This window comes from Hipposideros armiger, unplaced genomic scaffold, assembly GCF_001890085.2.
Source record: "Hipposideros armiger isolate ML-2016 unplaced genomic scaffold, ASM189008v1 scaffold_57, whole genome shotgun sequence".
Lineage (NCBI taxonomy): Eukaryota > Metazoa > Chordata > Mammalia > Chiroptera > Hipposideridae > Hipposideros > Hipposideros armiger.
In genome coordinates, this window is record NW_017731407.1 from 2,949,257 (window position 1) to 2,971,355 (window position 22,099).

The following is a 22,099-nucleotide window of genomic DNA, read 5'->3' on the forward strand; positions in this document are numbered from 1 at the left end:
AAAAAAAAAAAAAAAGTTGATCTAAGGTTAGTATTAGTGTACTAAACTGATAATATATAATTCTTTAAAATGATTGCCATTTTGAAAATATATTCCAAAGATTGTTTCCTAAATCAATATGAAAAGGAATAACTTTGGTGAAGTGTTTTCCACATAATTTAAAATTTTCCTGTCTAAAAGTTTAGGTAGATTCCTGTATCAGGATAAAAGTGACATTTTCTTTCAATAGCACATATATAATGTGCTATATAGAATGTGTCTACATTCTAGGAAAGATTTATTGGCTTCTATAAGAAAATTGGAAGAAGATTTTCATTATATAATTATTTAGCACAGTGCATACTTGCAGATGAGGTTTTGAGAGAATATTTCAACTTTATTTAAAACGATGGAAATGACATAATAAAGGAATGGAATGAGGTTACACTTTGGAATTGAACATTTTTTAGTCAAACATTAACTACAACACTGATAATATGCCAGCTATATTATGGTGTTTGCCTTTCTTAGCGTTGGTCTCTTTAATTCTTCCTTTGCCTTCATATTAAATAATCTCTGAATTCTGCAACAATATATTTGTAACTCTTTTCTCTTTTGAGTACTTTATCACTTCTGGTCTGGATTATTGAGAAATCTGGATGATATTCATAATTCTAGTCAATCCGGTTTGCTGGGCTATGTTTGTTTTGCCTTCATATGATTTACCTCTTCAGTAGTGGGTCTGTCAGCAATATCTCATCAATTAGGATTATTGATTTGGAGTGAGAGAGGAGAGTTAGGCAAGATGCCTCTCTTCCTCAGTTCATCACATTTCATCATACATTATAGATTAGTCTTTCTGAAATGCCATTTAATAATACCTGTAACATTTGTTAGATGTGACTAGGATATGATTTCTGTTATTAAAGGGTGTACATTCTAATGAATTGTTACATGTTTGTGAGAGATTTTACTAGATGACCTTGAAGATTCTGTGATACTATGACTTCTTCCAAGACTAGATTGAAGTTCACTTTGTTCACAGAACTTTCTCTGACTGAAAAATTATCCTTTGCTTTTAAGTCTATAATCTCGAATAGACCAACCTTCTGACATACTTGCTAATATATTTCTTGTCCTTGTTCTGCCTGAAAGAGTTCTTTGTAATGGCATTCATTGTATGGAGATTGCAGAACTTCTATCACAAACTACACAGAAAATGGGATAGTAAATTCGAGTGATAGGAAATGTGAAAGAAAAAAGGTAAAAATGTAACCTTTGATGTTAAGTGAATATAAAAGTAGTCTGAGCCTTAACCCAATTGGTAGAATTTAAGGCATTAAAATATCCACAGTAAAGCTATAGTTGAGGTAGGTTTCAAAGACATTTTAAAAACAGTCCTGTTTAAGAGCCATTTTTACTTCCTTTTTTTTTTTTTTTTTTGGACAACTGTGCATGCTTGTTTCTCTTTTTTAATTAGGCATTTGGTCTTTTGCTAATTGATTTATGAGAACTTTATTTATAATATCTAATAAGTAAAATATCCCTTTGTGATGTTAGTTACAAATGCTTTTTCCCAGTCTTTTCACATTGTATTGTTTCTCTATGCAGAAATTCGATTTTTTAAAATTAGTAAACTTCATCCATTAGAGCAGTTTTAGGTTCACAAAAAAACGAATTAGAAAGTACAGGGAGTTCCCGTATACCTCTGTCCTTCCATGTGCAAAACCTCCCCTACTATGGACATCCCACACCACAGTAGTATATTTCTTGCAATGATGAACAGTCGATCAAACAATTTGTTAAAATCATGTTTGATTTTTCAATGTATTTTTTTAGTTCTTTTTAATCTCTTAGACTGATTTTTTTTGAAAGGCCTTTATTTTTAAAGATTTTATCAGGGAATTGGGGGAGGGGAACAGACAAGTTGCTGTCCTTTTTTGTTCTTCAGTCTAGTTGTGGAGGATGTCGCCTCACTGGCCCATGTTGGTATTATCACTGCGCTCTTTCCAGCTGAGGCAGATTGGTCTCCGGCCATTGGACGGCTGCTCACGACGGCTCTTGGCAGCTCATGCTGTCTGCCAGCCGCTCATTTTGGCTGCCGGCCGATCACGGTAGCAAGGCAGCCTGCTGCAGCAGGGGCTACAGCCTAAGCCATTGCTGTGACTCATGGCAGCCCAGCTTCAGGTCGAGCTGTTGTTCACCATCTTAGCTGTAGAGGGCAGTGTCACTGACCCTCATGTGGAATCCGAACTGGGGCCCTGCTGCTCAGAGCTGGCGTCCTAAGACCTTTATTCTTGATATTAAATGTTGTCCTGTAACAATAGTGATAACAATGTCAATAACAAATAGCACTAACTAATATTAGCTTCTTACCCTGTATCAGGTACAATTCCTCACCACAGCTTGATTAGGTAGATTGAATTATTAACTTCATTTTATAGATTAGAAAATAGAAGTACAAAATGTTTAAATTACCTATTAAAGTATCACAGCTGTAGATTGTGGATTCTATTCCAGGTAGTTTGGGTACAGAGTTCATGCTTTTAAACCAGTATGCTATACTGCTTCTTTTTAAACATTTTATATTCTTTATGTACTTGTTTGGTATATTAGGGTGGAGGTAGGAATTTCACCTTATTTTTGTGCTGTTTGGGTAGAGAGAGGAGTAGCCACCAAAGAGGAATTGTAAAGAATTGATCATCACCATCGGAGTAAAGCGATGGATGTGGTAGATCTCCTGCTGAGATTTAAGATTAGGAAATGTAATCTGGCAAGGTAAAGCGATTTTGGTGGTAGGTATTTCAGTGGAATGGACTGAAGCAGAAGTCAGATGGGAACTGTGTTGGGTATGAGAAAATAAAAGTAGTGAGAACAAGTATATTGAAAAGTGGCTGTGAGTATGAGTAAGGGAAAACTATTATTTTTCAGAAAGATGAAAGAAACTTACAGATGTTTCAATGCCGATAGGGAGGTTTAAATAGAGGAGATTAAAGAAGATACAGGACTGAAGGTATTTTGTGGTTGAGGTTCCTGTAAATCAAAGAGAGGAGGAGCTCTGAAGGACAGATGTAAGGATTTGCTTTGTATGAAATGCTCTTTTATTTCTAGAGGGTGTGGGAAAATATGGGTGCAGATACAGGTGATTGTGAGCTTGTTCATGGCAAGTGATAGTCCCCATTTGATGGTGTGTATTTTCTCTGTGAAGTAGGAATCCTCTACTGCGCTGAGTTAGAAGTTTGAGGGAGGTTCGAGGTGTGAAGAGAGGAGGCTTGAAGTTTAGCTGTGGAAAGGAATTGATGAGAAAAAAAACTGATGTGATTTTTGAACATTGTTGAAGGCCCAACCCACTGGAGGTTGGTAATGACAGCATGAGTTAAATTTTATTTTCTAGTGACTTTGAGGCCATCACACTTAATATAACTAATACTCCTTAATCATTCACTACCACCCTAGAATTAAAAAATAGTCATACTACTTTTGAAACTTGCCAAGTTAGTGTTTCATGAGGGTTGAATAAATTTGGAGAAGGATGAAAAAAATCACTGTTTTTCACTTCATTTTGATACCTTTAAGTAAAGGAGAACATTTTTGGGAATAGATTCTGAATGTGTATGCTGATTCATTTAACTTTTGTTCACATGGATGTCACCCTTGGGTAACCTGCAGAAGATTATAAGATGAAATTGCATATTTTAAGTTTAAACATATGTGGTCCTGAATGCCTAAATGCCAGAATAATACATATTTTAATAGTAAACATCTTTTTTTTTTTAAACATTTTATTGGGGGATTGGGGAAGGGGAACAGACAAGTTGCTGTCCTTTTGTTCTTCAGTCTAGTTGGAGGACGTTGCTTCACTGGCCCATGTTGGTATTGTGATCATTGCGCTCTTCCCGGCTGAGGCATATCGGTGACCGGCCATTGGTTGGCTGCTCACGGCCGCTCATGCCGCTGGCTGCTCACGGTAGCTTACGGCAGCTCACTGCAGCCCCACTGTAGCCTACGCCCTTGCCAGCGACTCACGGCAGCCCAGTTCCAGGTTGAGCTGTTGTTCACCATCTTAGTTGTAGAGGGCAGTGTCAATGGCCCATGTGGGATCTGAACCGGCGGCCCTGTTGCTCAGAGCTGGTGTCCCAAGCCAGCTCTTAACTAACCCGCCACTCGGCCAGCCCTAAACTCATCTTTCTTAAAGTATAATTTTCAAAATGTATGGAAAGTTTTCCAGCAGTGTCCTCAAATCTAAATTCATTCATTGTTAAACTTGTTTATTTCTTTTACACAGGGTGTAATAGGTGTACAGCTGGTCGTTACAATGGTGATGGCCAGTGTCATGCAGAAGATTATACCTCATTATTCTCTTGCTCGATGGCTACTCTGTAATGGCAGGTAAGTCAAGGATAGGCTGACTGTGACTGGCACTTTCAAATCTCTGTTTACTTTACGAGACTGATTAACTTCCTAGATAAGCACTAATTCCTGTTTTCTGAAAACATGACAAAAGAATGTTATGAGAAAATTTAGCTTCCTTATTGTTCTTACTTGAGATATTAGTAGTTTATCTGTTTAGCACAAAGGTGATAGGGTCATGGTCAATAATTCATTACCTCCCCTTCCCTGCCCCCTTTGTCCATGGTCACTAAAAATATCATATACCTTTCTACTTACCTTTTTAAAAAGTTTGTCAGCAAAAGGATGAGACTGTAAATTGAAATGCTTAAATATTTTCACCATTGTTGGAAAACATGACTCAAAGCATATGTCCTATTATTGGTGGCTCATTTGAGAGTTTATTATGAGTTAGGGGTACTTTGTTTTACTGCAGATAATTTTAAACTTAATTTAGCAATGAGGAGGTTCAGTTATTTTGTAGGATTTTAACTTTGTCTGCTGCACTATAAGCTTACTGCTATTCCCACACCTTGACAAAGGAACTAAGCTGTCTTGCTGAAATTTGTACAGTAAAATAATAAAAGCAAAAATAAAGAAGTTAAATATAGGAGATAATAGTGAGGCAAAAGTAGGAAAACTATCCACACAGAAATACATGTCAAAATCCTGTGTAATTATGAAAGGTAAGTTATAGATGTGGTACTAGGCCTATAGTTTTACTGTAATTATTCGTCTCCAATAAATAACCAAACTGTTATTGATTCGTATGTCTGTTTCTTTTGTTTAGACTTTTTGACATTAGAAAACAATGGATAGCTCTTGTTTTCCTAAAGATTTCATATACTGCAAGATAAATAATAAACCTTTAAGGACCATTCCATCCACAAAGCTTAAATTTACTCCATGGAACTTATTTTCTAATTTTAATTATTTATATTCTTCCTCTGTATACTTTATTTTTTTTCAATATCAGTGTTTAAATATAGAAAAATACTCAGACTGCTTAAAAGATTTTTTGAACATTATGATATTTGTGTGTGTGTTTGAGAATGTATATTAGCAAAACAAATAATGACTTAAGTTATAGTAAAGTTGAAAGCCTAGAGCTGTTAATAAGTGCATATCCCCTATAACTAGTTATATCCCCTATAACTAGTTTTTAATATGTAGGGTTATGCCCTGTGTAATCTTTACTTTTTTTTGCTTAGCAAAACCTTTTTCTATAGATCGTGAAATGGTAAACATCAGCTGGGCAAATATCATTAATTTTAAATAAATGGAATCTGAATTAATAAACTAGATAAAATAATACATTAAGATAGCTTTTTTCTACTGAGAAATGCACATTTCTAGACTGTTTTATGATCAGACTCCAGTGAGACTTCTAGATCCCTTTGGCTGTAAACATCTTGGCAGCCTTGTCACATTTTAGTCTATAGGCAATTTCTATGTTCTTACATAACTTGCTTTCCATTTGTTTCTATAGAACATATTCACAGGTAAAAACTAAAACTTCAGAGATTGAAAACCTAATTCTGTTCTCTTTGTTAGTATTCGAACAATGTATTATGTTTAAAGTCTTCACTCTTTTGACAAGTATGTGTCATAAGTATATATACTATTAATTTGAGGGGGAGAGCAACCTTTAAAAATAAACATGAAAACATTTGATATTCTTGATTTGCCTTTGTAAACACTATATTTAATGTTAATTAATGCTCTTTCAAATTCCAAATCAGATCCCAAGGGTACCAATCAGCATTTTCCAGTAACGGTTACTCTTCTGCTATAGTTACATTTCCTCTCTGTTTTGTGTTTTTAAGACCATTTACTTTTCTTTAATGTTAATCCTGAAATATTTAGATCATGAAGCCAAATTCCTAACTCTATTGAGTAAAATCATCTATTTTACCCTTTTGGGTTAGTTACTGTTTTACCAACTTTTTGTGATATGAAATGAAAGTTTTAATATTGAGAAACTAAAAAACGTTCTTACAAATTGCTCATATAAACACTTATTGATCAGAAATGACAGTTTGCATTTTGAACCATATGATGCTGCTGAGTTGAAGACAGAAAAACCTGAGGGCATTCTTTATCATCTATGAAATGCTTAAAGGAATTTAAGGGAAGAGGCCCTGGAGGACTTTTTAAAGTATAAATAGTGCAGGATGGCTTGGGAATGACTATATTGCATAGAACTATTCAAGTGAATATATGTGTAGATACCACAATTGGTTAATCACAAGTTTGACAGAAGAAACTTTTTAGTTTCTCTGTATGTTGTCTTAATATTTATTCCACTTGTATCATATCTTCAAATTGTAATACATATTCATATTTTTCATTAAACTTATGGCTTCTCTTTTTGTATCATACATTAATTTCTGTTTCTCTCATCAACCACTGTCTCTTTTGGAATGGAGGGTTTAAAGTGGCACCTGATTCTATTATGTTGACTTGAGTAAACCTGCCATTTTCCTGAAGTAAATAAATAACCTGGAAGGAATAAACAGTGGTTGCTTAAAACTTAGCAGCCTGGTGATTTTTAATATAAAAAATTGACTTGTTTTCTGACACTTGTTAAATAATGCTTATACATATATTTCCGTTACGATTGTAGATCTAGTTTTCTTTTTTAAAAAAAGAAAAACAAACTTCATAATCTTTAGTCTGGTTATTTCTGCTACCTCATTTGGATCTGTGCTCTCTGAGCTAAGTAGGAGAAGAGATGCATTGGGGTATGTTATGACTCAGAAATCTCAGTGTCTGAACTTAATAAAAGTTTCTCATTCAGTTTCTTCACACAGGAATGAGGGTCAAATGGAATCAGAGTGTGTTTGGGCAGCTCTCCAGGTAGATCCTTCACAAAATGGTGTTTCAAAAATGCGGCATCCTTCAAGTGGTGACTTAGAGTTTCTAAGCTTCCTCTGTTTCGTGGCTCCGCTTTCTCCTGCTCCCTTGGAGTCCTCTGTTAGAGGCTTTGCCAGGTGGCAAGTAAAGAGAGAGGGAGGGATCTTTCAGGAGATACTAGGGGCCAAGCTTAGAAGTAGATGTATCATTTCTGCCCAAATTACATAAGCTAGTGCCCTGTGAATGACTAGTTCAGGCCAAAGTGCAAGGGAGGCTGGGAAATGTAGTTTCCATTTTACCTAGGAATTAAAAGCAGGATTGGTGAGTATCTGGTCCTCTGCTGTACGTGATATAGTCTCCATTTTGATAAATGAGAATACAAGTTTTAACTTTAGTCACATTCACATATTGAAAAATGAAACAGCTCCAAGCCTCTTACCCTGGAAGTCTGCTTCACAGGCTAGTATTTATTTGGTTTTTTGGCTGCTCCTCCATTCCAGACCTTGTCCTGGAGCTGACATATGTGAACAGTTTTGAATTTGGTGGAGGTGAACTTTTCTACAACCACTGTGACTCCTGTTGGAAGTTTCCAGAGTAATTTATTTAAGATTTTCCTTTTTTAATCTTTTTTTTTCATAGCTGTACTTAGTTTTAGGAGATATCCTTCAGGTTATAAGTAGTTTATAGTTTCTCTTTACTGACTGTATTTTTGTGGCTTCTCTATGACTACATAGCCACCTTTTTATTCTAAACTAAACAGGCACATCAGCATTGATTTTGATGCTAAGTATGAAGTAGAGTTTAAGAAATATCTGTTGTTCAAATTATACCTTTCACCTCACCATTTGAAATTAAATTTATTCTGCATTTCAAATTATAAATATTTTATGTTCCATTCATCCAATTTTTTAATAGAAAAATATTTTTCTTCAAGAAAATATTATCAGTTCTCTTTTTTTTTTTTACATGCCTTTTTATATGAGTATCAGATTTTGTTGAAGGGATTCCTGCTTTAGGAAGAACTTAAGCAACAAGATCTCTTCTGTCAAAACCAGTGAGCTCAACTGTGAGGAGTCTAGTTCTCTCAGATTGCAGTGTTTCCCCTTCCCTCCCCAAAAGGAAGAAAACTCTTGGGAAGTTGGTGTTTCTGTACCTTTAGTGTGAATTGCGTTCTCTGATGTACGGAGCACTTGTTTTAACAGTTGCTCAGATCACCTTAAGATGTTAATTCTTTATCATGTCCAACATACCACTGATTTGTAGCCAAAGTATTCTCTCCTTTCTCTTGTAATGAAAGTTCCTTTTTGTTTTGAAGTTTGCTTGGCCCCTCTTTTCATGGAGAGGTAAGTGATAGGTTAAATTCTTTGTACATTTGAATAGTGGGTTTTGCATGAGGAGTAGGATTTTGCTTTTTCTCCATAATAGCTTCTTTGCTGAACCTGCTTTCCATTTTCCTGATCGTTCAGCTCAAACCTTAACGCATTTTTCTCTACCCTTTTGCCTCCCTACTCTCACTTTGGTCTGCTACTTCCCTTCATATGTCCCTAATAGAAAATATGTTATGGTCAGATTTATTCTGATTTTGTCTTATCCAATATTGGGTAAAGAGGGTGGAACAACACCTTTGTATTCAATTGCTCTAATTCTTTTTGCCTGTTCTCTTTTGCATGTTGCCTGATTCACAAATCTGCAAGTTCTGTCTGGTGAGAGAAATGTACTATTCAAATGCACAGTAGGTGGGACCTATGACCTAAGGGAAGGAAAGGTTTAAACCTTCAGCTTCTATCCTTATAGAATGCCTGAGCCCTTGCTCTCCTGGCTTTAACTGTCTTAACTTCCAGTTTCAGAATGTCATGATATTCTATTAAAATTTCCAGTAATTAACAGGAGACTGTATATATATACATGAGTATGTAAATTATGGAGATTTAGAATGGAGACTAAAGCTGTCTTTAGTGACCTATGTTTTGTACTCTGAAATAGAGTTTTGTATGATTACTTATGTATTAAAGCTTTTTAGCTTGCTCTCAGTACTGTTTTTTTCTATATTTGTTCATGTTCAGTTTTCCATTATAAATTTCTGAAATTTTTACTTCCTAAAAACTTTAAAGTGGCTTGCTTCAAATGACAGTACTACTTACATTTTTTAAAGAGCCTGGGCCAATATAGTCTACATTTTCTGATACATATTTTTTTCGGTGCTATTGAACCAAAATTTAGTAAGAAAGGTCATATTTTATATTAGAGATTTATACAAGAAAATTATTGAAAATTATTTCAATAATTTTGTGGTATGTAACACGAGGTTGGCTTTATTATCTGAAATGCTGCTGACAATCTGAACATAAATGAAAAAAGCTACTGAATAAGGTAAATGTCATACACTGAAATCAATACATTTAAATGTAAGAGGTTCTTTTTTTTAGTCAGATTTTGTTAATACTTTGTTTTTTAAAGTATTTCTATTATAAAAACAGCGCATCTACGATGTAGAAAATGATGGCAAATTGATAAAAAGGGAAAAGCAGAATTAATGGACTATATTCCCACCAACCAAAGATTATCACTGTAAATTTTGTTGTATTTCCTCCTAATCTTTTCTTTTCATATTCTCAATTAATGGTTGTGAGATTATATTGTATATACAATTTTACATCATATTCCTTTTACATAACATATTAACATAAAGCATTTTTCTCTAATTATATTTTTTGTAATCATTATGAACTGCTACAGAGAATCTAAAGCTAATAAGCTTTTGTATCTGTCTTCCAAGCCTATATTAGAAAGGCATAGTGCAGCAGTTATAAGCAGATTGAAATCCTTTTGCTGAGATAGTCATACCAAATAATAGGAAAAGAGAAGACAAAAAACTGAGTCCAGAACTTAAAGTATGATAGATGGGAACCATATGGTATGGAACCAAACTGTACGAAGTACTGACTCTTGAAAAAATTATGCCACTGCACTTCATACAGGTTTTCCTTTAAATTCATGATCTCAAACCTTAGCTGACCACTCCATGCTGCCTGGCAGTCTTTGTATGCCCCACTCATAGACAGCCTTTTCAGCCCAAATTTTTTCTCTTCAAATAATGCATACCTGCCTCAGCCACATTCTAAGCTCTTGAAACCAGAGTCCATACTCTAATCTTCAACACCACCAAACCCACAACCCCAGTTACACATGCAACCCTTCTCTTGTTTTTTTTTTTTTTAAGTTTATATTGGTTAATCTGTGATGATAGTATCCTTTTTGTCAGAGTTCAATTCCTGCGCTTGTACTTCTGTACCCCATTCTCTCTAACCTTCACCCAGGCTTTCCTTCTTTAGCCAGTTCCTCTCTTCTGTGGCATTAGTTGTTTTATTTCTGTTGGATTATGCCTGTTAGCACACACACTTGAAAAAAGAAAGGATCTACCATTAAAAGTAACAACAACAACAAATAAAGAAGAGCCACAGGCCTGGTGACCTCCCTTACTCCTTAAAAGCAAAGCCTTTCTTATATCCATTCCTTAGTTTTGGGCTTATTTCCCTGTTTTCCTTTATAGTCACATTTGTTACATGCATTATTTTCATAAACTCTATTTTCTCACTTATTAACTGTTTAGTCTTCTAGTATGTTTTCTTTTCTCCTTAGGTGATCTTATTAATTCCTATAGTTTTAAATAACACAGTTATCTAATGACCTCAAGTTATCTCTGAATTATAGATTCTAATATACAGTTACCATCTTGATATTTTCACTTGATGTCTCATAGGTACTTAAAAACTCATGTTTAAATTCTTGATTTCTCCTGCTCTATTCCATCTCAGAAAATGTTCCCTCTTCCTCATATTGGAAATGTAGGCCTCATACTTCATTCCTTACTTGTTTTACTCCCTACCTTTAGTCTGTCAGTAAGGCCGATATCTCCCTGGTCTTCTTGTCTCCCTCTTAACTCACAGAGCAGCAAAAGAGGTCTTAAAAATGTAAATCAAGTCCTTTCTGTTGCTTTGAGACCATTTGGCATAAAGTCTAAACTCCATACCATGATCCAGGAGATTTTGTATGATGTGTTCCCTTATCTCTCCAGCCTCCCTTGTGTGTTTCTCCTGGCAGTGGTGCTGCTGCCTCACTGCCTTTTGCTTACTGCAGTGTTCTATGCTCTTTCATGCGTTCGTGTTTTTGGACCTGCTATTCTCTGCCTGGAATGCTCTCCCCCTCCATTCTTCTCATCCTTCAGGTTGCTAGGTAAATGTCATTCCAGAGAGGTTATTTTCCCCCACCTAATACATACTACTTATGTCTCTCATTCACACCACTTGTTTGGTTCCTTTGTATGGTTTCCAATTTATGCTTTTCTGTCATATTTATCATTGGTTAAATTCTGCCCCAACTGGAATATAAGCATCAAGAAAGCAGGGACTTCTGCTTTGTTGTGTGTGATTATATCTCTGTTGCCTAGCAGAGTACTTGACCACAATGGGCTCCATAAATATCTGATGAATGAATGGATGGTAGATGAGTAACCGACTAGAAGTGCCCTTAAGAGCACCCAGCATCCTCAAATTCCAGCATGGAACAAAGAATTGTTATTAAAGAAGATGACCTGAGTTGTCCAGTAAGAAGCAGTCAAGTTTAGAAAAATGGGTTCACAAATTAAGGTTAAACAATCTTAAGTATATTTAAAAAGAAAATGGGTCCTAGAAAATGTAAGGGTCTTAAAATATTTTATTATTATAAAACTCTAAATGTAACCTAAGTTTTCTTATACTAAGAGTTCTTTCACTGATGACTTATTTCTCAAGCTAAACAACTAATTTTAGTCTTTATTAAAGGAGGTATTGTTTAAGTGTTCTTCCAAATGTTATGCACTCAGTTCCTATCATTTGTGAATCCTGTATTGTGATTTGACTACTTGCTAATGATTATTTGTAAAATTTATTTATTAAAGCACCATAAAATCCATAATTGTGGTGCTTTTGAGGTTGTTTGTACACATCCGCAGAGTGGTGAAGTATTTCAATGGCCCTGTGCCCATTTTCCCAGATGAGGCCTTTTTGTTTCACCTTGCATATTGTAAACAAATGTCCTTTTCATGGTCTGTTTAATGCCACGTTTTTCAGTTTTGCTGCTGCTTGGTGACTTCACTAGTTAAAATGGCCTCCAAGCATAGTGCCGAACAGCTGTCTAGTGTTCCTAAGTGCAAGAAGGCTATAATGTGCATTGTGAAGAAAATTTGCTGCAAATATTCACAGAACTCAGGAAAACACAATACTTACTTATGATTACAGTTATTAGATAAGCTTTGTTCAGGCATGAGTTACAGTGCTTTTGGCCATGAATTTAATATTAATGAATCAACAATATATATTAAATAAACCATCTTTAAACAGAAACACACATGAAACAAGGTTATGAATTGATCAGGTGATGAAAATGTTGTGACCAGAGGCTCGCGCGAACCTAACCTTGTATTTCCCCTATAGGAGGAATGGTTCAGTGTTCGCGGCGACTTTATAGAACATAACTACCGCGAATAATGAGAATTGACTGTAAGTTAAAATTCTGGACTAAAATGGAAATTTCAGGAAGTGCCTCCTCACACATATTAATTATAGTTTAGGGACTTTTGGATTAGGATATATATTTTATTTTAAAATCCTTAAACTAAGAAGAGAACTGAGTTCATTTTGGTTCAGTGATTCTTATTGAGTACCTAGTATATACCAATAACTGTACTTGTTTTGAAATATACAAAAACAACTGAGTCATGAAATCTTCACTCCAAGAATCTTTCAGTTAGGGGAATATTCCATTTTAACCCAACTGGTTGATATCAACTGCTGTTAAATTCTGACACTAACTACCTGGAGTCAGCATGGACCCCACAGGTTAAAAAGAAAAAGTCCTCTATAAGACTGTGCAGACTTCAGATGCCAGCTACATGTACTTGGGGTCCCCAAGTCACCCATTACTTCTGACAACCAGCTATTGACTACAAATTAGGGCATTTTCACAACGCTCTCAGATTCAGTAGTTTGCTAAAATGACTAGAGCTCAGTAAAGTGTTATACTTATGATTACAGTTTTATTATAAAGATTACACATAGGATGAGGTTTGGGAAGGAGCACGGAGTTTTCATGCCCTTTCTTGGTGGAGTCAGGGCATGCCACCCTCCCGGCACACCTTTGTTGACACTCCAGGAAGCTCCTGAGCTTCAGTGTCCAGAGATTTTATGGAGTGTCATTAAGTGTGGTTGGTCACGCAGGTAACATTGGCTACATGATTGAACTTATTAACCTTCTACCCCCTCTCCTTCCCTCCTGGAGGTCAGGTGGCTGAACTCCAATCACATGGTTGATATTTCTGGTGACTGGCCTCCGTGCTGAAGCTGTCCAGAGGTATACACCGTGAGCCCCCTCATTAGCATCACAGAGACACTCCCTGTCACTCAGGAAATGCTCAGGGCCTTTGAAACTGTTCCAAGAACTGGACACAATGACCAGATATATTCTTTTTTATATCACCAGGAGATTGCCTTATGAGCAGTAAAAGGTAAATGTGGAGTTTGCCAGATAGGAGCCTAGGTATTTACAAACAGAGTGAAGAATATATGCCAGAACACCAAGGAATGAAACAATTGGTGAAATAAAATGTCATTTAGTTTAGGTAGAATGTCATGTTCAAAAATGGAGTTGTTGAAGGCGAGTCCATTGAAGTAGACAGAAGTCAGATCTTGAAAGGCTGTGGACAGCAGCTCACAAACCCTATACACATTTGGGCCTTGTAATGCGTGTTGTAACTTTAATGGAAGTTTTCAAATATATACAAAAGAGTAGACAGAATAGAATGAATATATAATGAATATAATGAGCTCTATGTACTCATCACAATTAATAGCTGGTGGCCAGTTTGTTTTATCTGTGTTCCCTTCATCTCTCATTGCCCCCAAAATATTATTTGTAGTAGATATTTCATTCATTGATATTTCAATGTATATCTCTAAAATATATGAGCTTTTAAAAAAATTACTATAATCCCATATTACTGCTAAAGATTTTAATAATTTTTTAACTTCATATATCCAGTCATTACTCAAATTTCCAGTTCTGCAGTGCTTTTAAAAACAGCAAATCAGTTGCTAATGTATTTTTTAATTAGGATAATTCACTTAAAATCTAGATTTTTGTAATTGAAACATTGAAAGATCTAGCAGTACTAGGTGTATGTTTTTCTCCTACGACAGCAAGACCTTGGTGCAAGTCCTTGCCGAGCTGCCTTCTCACGGCTTTACCCTGTCAGGAGTCTTGGAAAGGATTTAACCCTTCGTCGGGCGCAACTGATCTCACAGATTCATTGCCCACAAAGATGCTGCTATGAAATACGTCTTTACTGTACTCAGTCACAAACACGACTGGCGATAGGTTACGGTAGAGGGGGAATTTATGGAAGCGATGAGTCACAGTATTTAACTGTTAGATATTTGAAAATTTGTGTGCAATGACTGTGAGATCAGTTGCACCCGATGGAGGGGTAAACAGGCATATATCTTGATAAATCTGCATTGTGGAAAAATAACTAAATGTAGTATCAGAATGCATTTACGGGAGTGTCCTGGAGAAAGGCAAGGAGACCAGTTAGGGTCTTGGTCATAGAAAGAGCTAGAGGAAGATAAGCTGAACGAAGGTCTAAACTAAGGTCCTTTCAGGGGAGCAGGCAAGTTGAGAGTTTAAGAGCAGAATTAATGATAACAGGTGGAGAGGACACATTGAAAATAAAACCTGCATCTCAGATTTAGGTGGCTGGTAGATGGGAAGTTCAAGTTAGACAGGAAATTGAGAATGAGCAGATAGATGGGTGCTTGGGAAGGAATAAATGTTTGGGTGTTTTGACTGGATGGTGGAGGTGAATACACCCAATTGTTGGAACCCTAACTGAAGAGGGTTAGAGATCGTTAGGAGTAAAGGGTTTTTTAAGTACAATGATTTACTCTAATTCTTATACACATAAAGTTTGAGAATTCTCCAACTAAATTAAAGAAGGGAAAGAAAGGAAAGCAAAGCAGAGACTATTGTATTTTTGAGGACATTTAAAGGACCCTTTAAGACACATCAGTTCCTGGGCCAGCTGAGTGGTGCGTTGGTTAAGAACTGGCTTGGGACGCCAGAGGGCCCCGGTTCGGATCCCACATATGAGGACCAGTGACACTGCCATCCACAGCTAAGATGCTGAACAACAGCTCAACCTGGAGCTGGGCTGCCATGAGTTTCCGGCGCCGACGTAGGCTGCAGCCCCTGTGGCAGTGGGTTGCCATGAGCTAACGTGTGAAGCCAGCAGCCAGTGTAAGCGGCCAGCAGCCGCCGTGAGCGGCTGTCCAGAAGCCAGCGACTGATCTGCCACCCAGGAAGAGTGCAATGATGGTGCCAACTTGGGCCAGTGAAGCAACGTCCTTCACAACTAGACTGAAGAACAAAAGGACAGCAACTTGTCTGTTCCCCTTCCCCAATTCCCCAGTGCTGTTCCCATCCCCCAATTCCCCAATAAAAAAAAATCTTAAAAAAAAAAAAAGACATACCAGTTCCTTTTGTACAAATGAAGGGAAGGGTAGATAATTTTAATGTGCTCTTGCAGCCTACCTGCAGAGTTTACTCCATTTACTTTTAATAGCAAACCTATATCATCTTAACTTATATTAATACATTGTTAGATGTAAGAAATACACCTACAAACAGCATTTTAGGGTCTGGCGTCAAGAAGTGCTTGATGGCTGGATTTGAGTCTGCATCTTTTTAAGGCTTAAGCAGTAGTATCTGTTTCAGATTAGTTTTTACCTGATACGTCCTGCAGTGTCTTCACAAATAGGAAACTCAATAAATATTTGAAGAATAAATACATAATTCTGATGATTTTAATTGCTTTATTTAAAAGGATTTCTTTTTTCTTAGTTTAAGATGGTATCAGCATCCTACAGAAGAAGAATTAAGAATTCTTGCAGGAAAACAACAAAAAGGGAAAAGCAAAAAAGATAGGTAAGTTATATTGTTGAGCTTGTAAAGTGTTAAATATTTGATTCAATTTATTTAAATAAATTTTTGTGCTTTGGTTAAAGGAACCTTTACCAGATATGCCATAAACAGTTGATAAGTTTGTGATCAAAACTCGTGATCTAAAATAATATTGAATCACCCTTTTTAAAAATCCCATATGTATTCATCTAAGATATAAGCACAAAAGTGATTATTTTACTTAAGAATGGTCAATTTTATTTTGCAAATAAATAGCATATTTCCCCATGTATAAGATGAAACTTTTTTCAAAAAATTTGGGGTCTAACAACTGGGTGCGTCTTAAACAGTGGTTGTATGAGCGCGGGGTGGGGGGGAGCGGGAAATGCAAGTTAGAAAAAATCTACAACCACTGTATAAGACACACCCAGTTGTTAGACCCCAAATTTTTCAAAAAAGGGTGCATTCGGTAACCATCATATGCCTTAAAATTTAGTGTGTGTGTATGGGGGGGTGGGGACTTGATTAGTGAGACCTATAACCCATGTCTTTAAAAGTAATTTAAAGATACCAGTTGGTTTGGGTTTTGCTACCACTCAGTAGTATGCTATCAGGCAAATTCACCTACTGTGGGCCTTTGTTTCCACATTTTTTAAATAAAACGGGTGGGCAGTATAACTTCTTAGGTCTCATTTAGCTGCTGAATATTATTTTGATGTTTAAAGTTTATGAAGAAAACTGTTTGCTAACTAAACCTCACTAAATGGACCGCAGCAGCCTCATCTGTGAAATGGAAGGACCAAACAGTAATTTTGAAGGATCCTTCCAGCTTTAAAATTTTGTATTTCTGTTTAAATTGAATTCTCAAGGAAAGTGCTTGTTAATTTGTCTCTCGGAATGGGCCTTAATTTCCTCAGTAGGGAAGGAATTCTTAGGACCTGAAATTGTTATTCTATTATATTATAAAATGTCAGTGATAATAAATTGTCAAATTAAAAAATTTTTTAAATTCTTTAAAAATTAATGATTATTTGCATGAAATTGGAAATTTGAAAAAATTGTCTTTTCTGATTTCACTACCATTTTCTTTTTCACTTAAAATTACAGAAAACCTTGAAGCTCATTGGAATATTAAGTGTAAACCCTCCTCTCAATTCCAGTAGTTATGTTCTTTAATAAAATATTCCTATTTAATATTATAATTTCCAAAGCAATTTTAAACAGTTTTACGTAATCTGCCCAACATCCCTGATTAGCTATTGATTTAATTTATATTTTACTAATGAGGAAGTTGTTGATCAAAGATGTTAAATGTGTGGCGCAAATTCATGTAACTATTAAGAGTCAGGATCAACTAGTCCACCTCTGCCTATTCATAGCTACCATGTTCAACATTTGTAAAATTTAGTTATGTAGTATAGTGCTTATTTTGCAAACATTTGAATTCTTATTGTATGTCAGTAATTTTGTTATTTTTCTAGTAATTTTTATATGTTGAAAATGCTTTACATTTACAAAAAGATGTACTAAATGATACTGTCTTGTTCCTAGTGGCAACAATTATTATTTGATTTATTGACATGAATTAATATTTTTACTGAGGTTTTCCCAATTTATATTTATTTAAGAATAACTGCAAAATTGTTTCTTGGTGTTGTAATTACTGTTATTGAAACTTAGTTTATTACTTTCTATATGTGTTTGTCTTTAAAAATTAAATTTGGGAATGATGCACGTGTACCTGAAGAATTGTTTTCTTCCATCTGTGATTCTTAGTGAAAGCTACTCTGAGCTGGCCTTTCATGTTTCTGAATTTCTCATGCACATAAATCTTAATATACTTTTTAAACTTTGACTTGTTTGTAGCTGCAGGTCTGTTTATATGTATATATATATGTGTACATGTATAATTCCAAAGAGAAATGCATTTTGTCTTCATTTGCTTTTACTCTTATGCCTAAAGAAAGCGATGATAACTTGTCTTTAAATCTACAGAAGAGACAATGCAATAAATGGGGTGAAATGCCCCGCTAGCAGTTAAGATTTTTTTGTTCCTGTCACTGGAGGTAATTCTTTCCCTGGTAATATGTATATTCACATAATTTACATCCACATTTTGTAGTCCCATTTTAAAAACTTACTCTTGAGTATCTTACCTCCTTTTTGATGAATGTTAGCAATCCTGTTTCTTTTTCACTGAAATTTATAGCTTTGTTTGTAATTAGTTTGATATAAGCACTTGGATAATAGTTTAGGTAACTTGTTTTTTTGTGTCACTTGTTTCATTTTTGTAGGAAATATAATGGTCACATTGAAAGTAAGCCACTAACCATTCCAAAGGATATTGACCTCCATTTAGAAACAAAGTCAGTTACAGAAGTGGATACTTTAGGTAAGGGAAATCTTGGTAAGATGTTCTGTAAAACTCAGTTTTCTATTATGCTACTGAAAATGCTTTCATTTTTATCTATTGTGGTTAGACTTTTTGTTTTTCTAATTATTAAATTCATTATATGGAATATGAAATCTTTCTCAGAGCTTAGAAGCTCAGAATGACTTCATTTGAATTGCATTTCTTTTTCTATTCACCTAACTCATAGTAAGCATTATTTTTTTCTATTTTTCAGAACAGGCTGACTTACAAGTTTGTTAAGCAGTTTCTGTTTATTCTGAGATCATAGTCAGTTTTCATTATTTTGAATTCTAGAGTTTTTGCTATCTTTGCTAGCCAGTTTCTTATATAATGTGGCTTGCATAAACATTTGTATGTTTATATTGACTTACCTATATTTACAATAATTCCATTTTGTGCTCACATTTAGTAGAAAAGAAAATGGTTTTAGAATAATGAACTGGATTAGAAATCAGAACACTTTACTTCAAGATTCACTTTTATCCAGTGGGTATCTGAATAAGTCATTCAGTTTTTTTCCCCATTTGTCATTGTTTATAATTATTATAATAACTATAATTATTTTAAAATTTATATGAAATTATTCGAATCCTAGAAGAGAAAGGCATTTAATATGATATTATTTAAAACAGTGGTTTTTGTACATCAGAATCACTTTAGCAACTCTGTAAAAATGAAGAACCCTCATCCCCACCGTTGGAGATTCAGTAAATCTAAAGTGAGTTCTGGGAATTCGTATTTTTTTTAAATGTTTCAAGTGGTTCTGATTTTTGAGCAGGTTTGAGAACTAATGGTTTACATAATAAGTGAGGAATTAAAATAACACGGTTTTAAAAAAGTAATTTGGGTAGTATTCTATAAAGTATCATCATGTAATTTGGCCATTCTTGAATTAAATCACACCACCCCAGAAAAGCCTTAATAGATTCATCTAGCATCTCATAGAATCATTTTGAGATTCAAAGTGGCTTCAATTTATTTAAAAGTTGATTCTACAGTACATGTACAAAGATTTTATATATACATATGGGAAGGGTATCCTAGAGCCCAAAAATGTCAATTAGGAAAAATATAAGTCAATTATCTAGTATCATTAAGACTGGTTATGTCATCCTTGTTTTCTTTTTAACTATTTTTCATGTAAAATTTAAAACGTTTAAAAGCACTTTGACTTTTTGATTAGTTGTCACATTTGTTTTACTGACCTATATGTGTGCTTACTGGTATAAAATGTTCAGACATATAGAAATACAAGAATATGTGTACATTTTCTCTGATTTCTAGTACAGATTTTTGTCATTTTTACTAATGTTTATTGAAAAATTATCAGCTAATTAGCCTTAATAATAGCTTAAAATTCCATATTTATGACATTGTTAAAGTTTACTTGTATTAACTCATCCTTACAATTCAATGAGGTATGTAACTATCATCAAGCTTTAAAAAAATACAAAACTCATCAGATACAAGGGTTAAATAATTTGGCTAGGGTTACACAGCAAATGTAGAGACAGTCAGAACTAGGCTATTTTAATGAACTTTAAAAATTGAAATTAGGGTTATCTGGCTTCAGCAACACAGCTTATTCAGTGTTTTGTTTTACTTGTACAATTTTGAGAACTAATTGTAAATGGTACCAGTTTAACAGCTGGCCGGATAATATCAAGAGCATTTCAGCTAATCAGAATAACAGGAAGATGTTTTATGTATGTTTATATTGATGTATTTATCTGTTACTGTAAATTATTCAAAAATACAGAAAATTATTCAAAAGGCTAACCTGGGTGATTTTAGAGGGGAAGAGATGTAACTGGAAGGTAGGAACCCTACTACCACTTTGGGGCAAAGTTTTCATACTGATGTTCAGAAGTTATTATTAGGCAAACACAAAAAAAGCTAAATAACTCGAAACAAATTAAGAGTGTTAAGTTAACCTGAAGCAAATTAAAAATTTACCCAATCATAAAAGGATTTGGAATGTTTGCTATCACCTCATAGAGATGTAAGGTTGTTTAGTTTGTCTTGATATTTTAAATAAATCTTACTCTGAATGGTATTTTTGAAATATTTTTTGTATAAATGTGTGATTTAAAAATATCCTTAGGTATTACATTTTACAACTAAAATTTTTGCAGAACCATGCAGATCATTTTATTATGTGCCCATGAGAACATAGAATTTGATGTTTATGTATGTGATATATTTCCACATTTTTAGGAGCCCTTCTACAAAATGATGTTGATATTTTGGACTGCAATTTGGCAGAAGTAAACCAGAATATCTGAGATGAAAAGGGAGATGGAATCATATTTACTTTCAAAGAATGCTAATGTTAATCTAAACCCTTAAGAATGGAATAGTTTGTTTAAAGGATGTGGTTTTAGGGAGAACTAGGCATTGACAGCCATTTCATCATCTGCTTTTACAGGAACAGAAGAGGGAATAAAAAGTATATTTAATTTATTATTTTAATCTGCAGTAACTCAAAATTACCCTCCACTAATGTTGTTAATAACTAAAATAAGTTTAGCTCCCTTACTTCACAAAAATGAGTATAAGTAAATCTGTAGTAGTCTATATTAAGTTGTATTCTAAAGTTAAAGTATCATAGTTCAGATTTAAAAAAAGTCTTGATTTATAATTTCTGTAAAAAATAGCCAGTCAGCTAAGAAAATACCAACTCATTTTGCAGTTGTATATTTTTAACAATTTAAATAAGTTTTGGTAATCATTTCAGGTTTATTTAAATTCTTTAATTTAAATGGGGTATTGAAATTTAGTTTTGGATGCCAACATTCTTGATCTATTTCCTGCATTTTTAGATTCTCATAATCCTTACATTGCAAATCACCAAATAAAGTTTAGCATTTTTAGAATTATAGATAAATCCTTCTAAGCTGTTTATGAAAGTTTAAGTAAAACTTTTTTTTCTTAACCTTTATTTTTCAGCATTGCATTACTTTCCAGAATACCAGTGGCTAGTGGATTTCACAGTGGCTGCTACAGTTGTGTATCTAGTAACTGAAGTCTACTACAATTTTATGAAGCCCACACAGGAAATGAATATCAGCTTAGTCTGGTCCCTGCTTGTTTTGTCTTTTGCAATGTATCCTTCAGAAGAACATCATTAATATTATTATTTTACAAGTTTGTTTCCCTTTTGCAGATAACACCATTAGATCTCATCTCTGATTTGAAACAGATTTTAGGTCATTTGAGAATTTTTCTTTGTTGAAATCCTCTTTATTTAATTGAAAAAAATTTCAAAGTAGAGGTAAATAATTTCAAAACTGAAATACAAGGAAAGATGCTAGTTTCCTGCCTTTTCTTTCCTATGTGAGTCTCATGTCACAGAGGTGTCACTTTTACCTCTTTTAGGATTTTCTTCCACATGTTTAAATATTATGTGATAATGGTAGTTCTTTAATTTTAGATATTAGTGCACCTTTTCCCCCTTTCCTTTTCCTTCCC

At 34.5% G+C, this 22,099-nt stretch overlaps 1 protein-coding gene across 2 annotated transcripts in view; it reads left to right on the top strand.

Annotated features, from left to right (window-relative positions):
• Positions 1-22,099, top strand: part of TMEM161B (transmembrane protein 161B) — a 73,760-nt gene that overhangs the window by 17,102 nt on the left and 34,559 nt on the right. For both annotated transcript variants that reach the window (XM_019641141.1, XM_019641143.1), the window contains exons 2-5: positions 4,265-4,368; positions 16,156-16,239; positions 18,510-18,607; positions 21,578-21,734. In XM_019641141.1, coding sequence (XP_019496686.1) covers positions 4,265-4,368; positions 16,156-16,239; positions 18,510-18,607; positions 21,578-21,734 — 443 coding nt within the window. The remainder of the gene's footprint in view (positions 1-4,264; positions 4,369-16,155; positions 16,240-18,509; positions 18,608-21,577; positions 21,735-22,099) is intronic.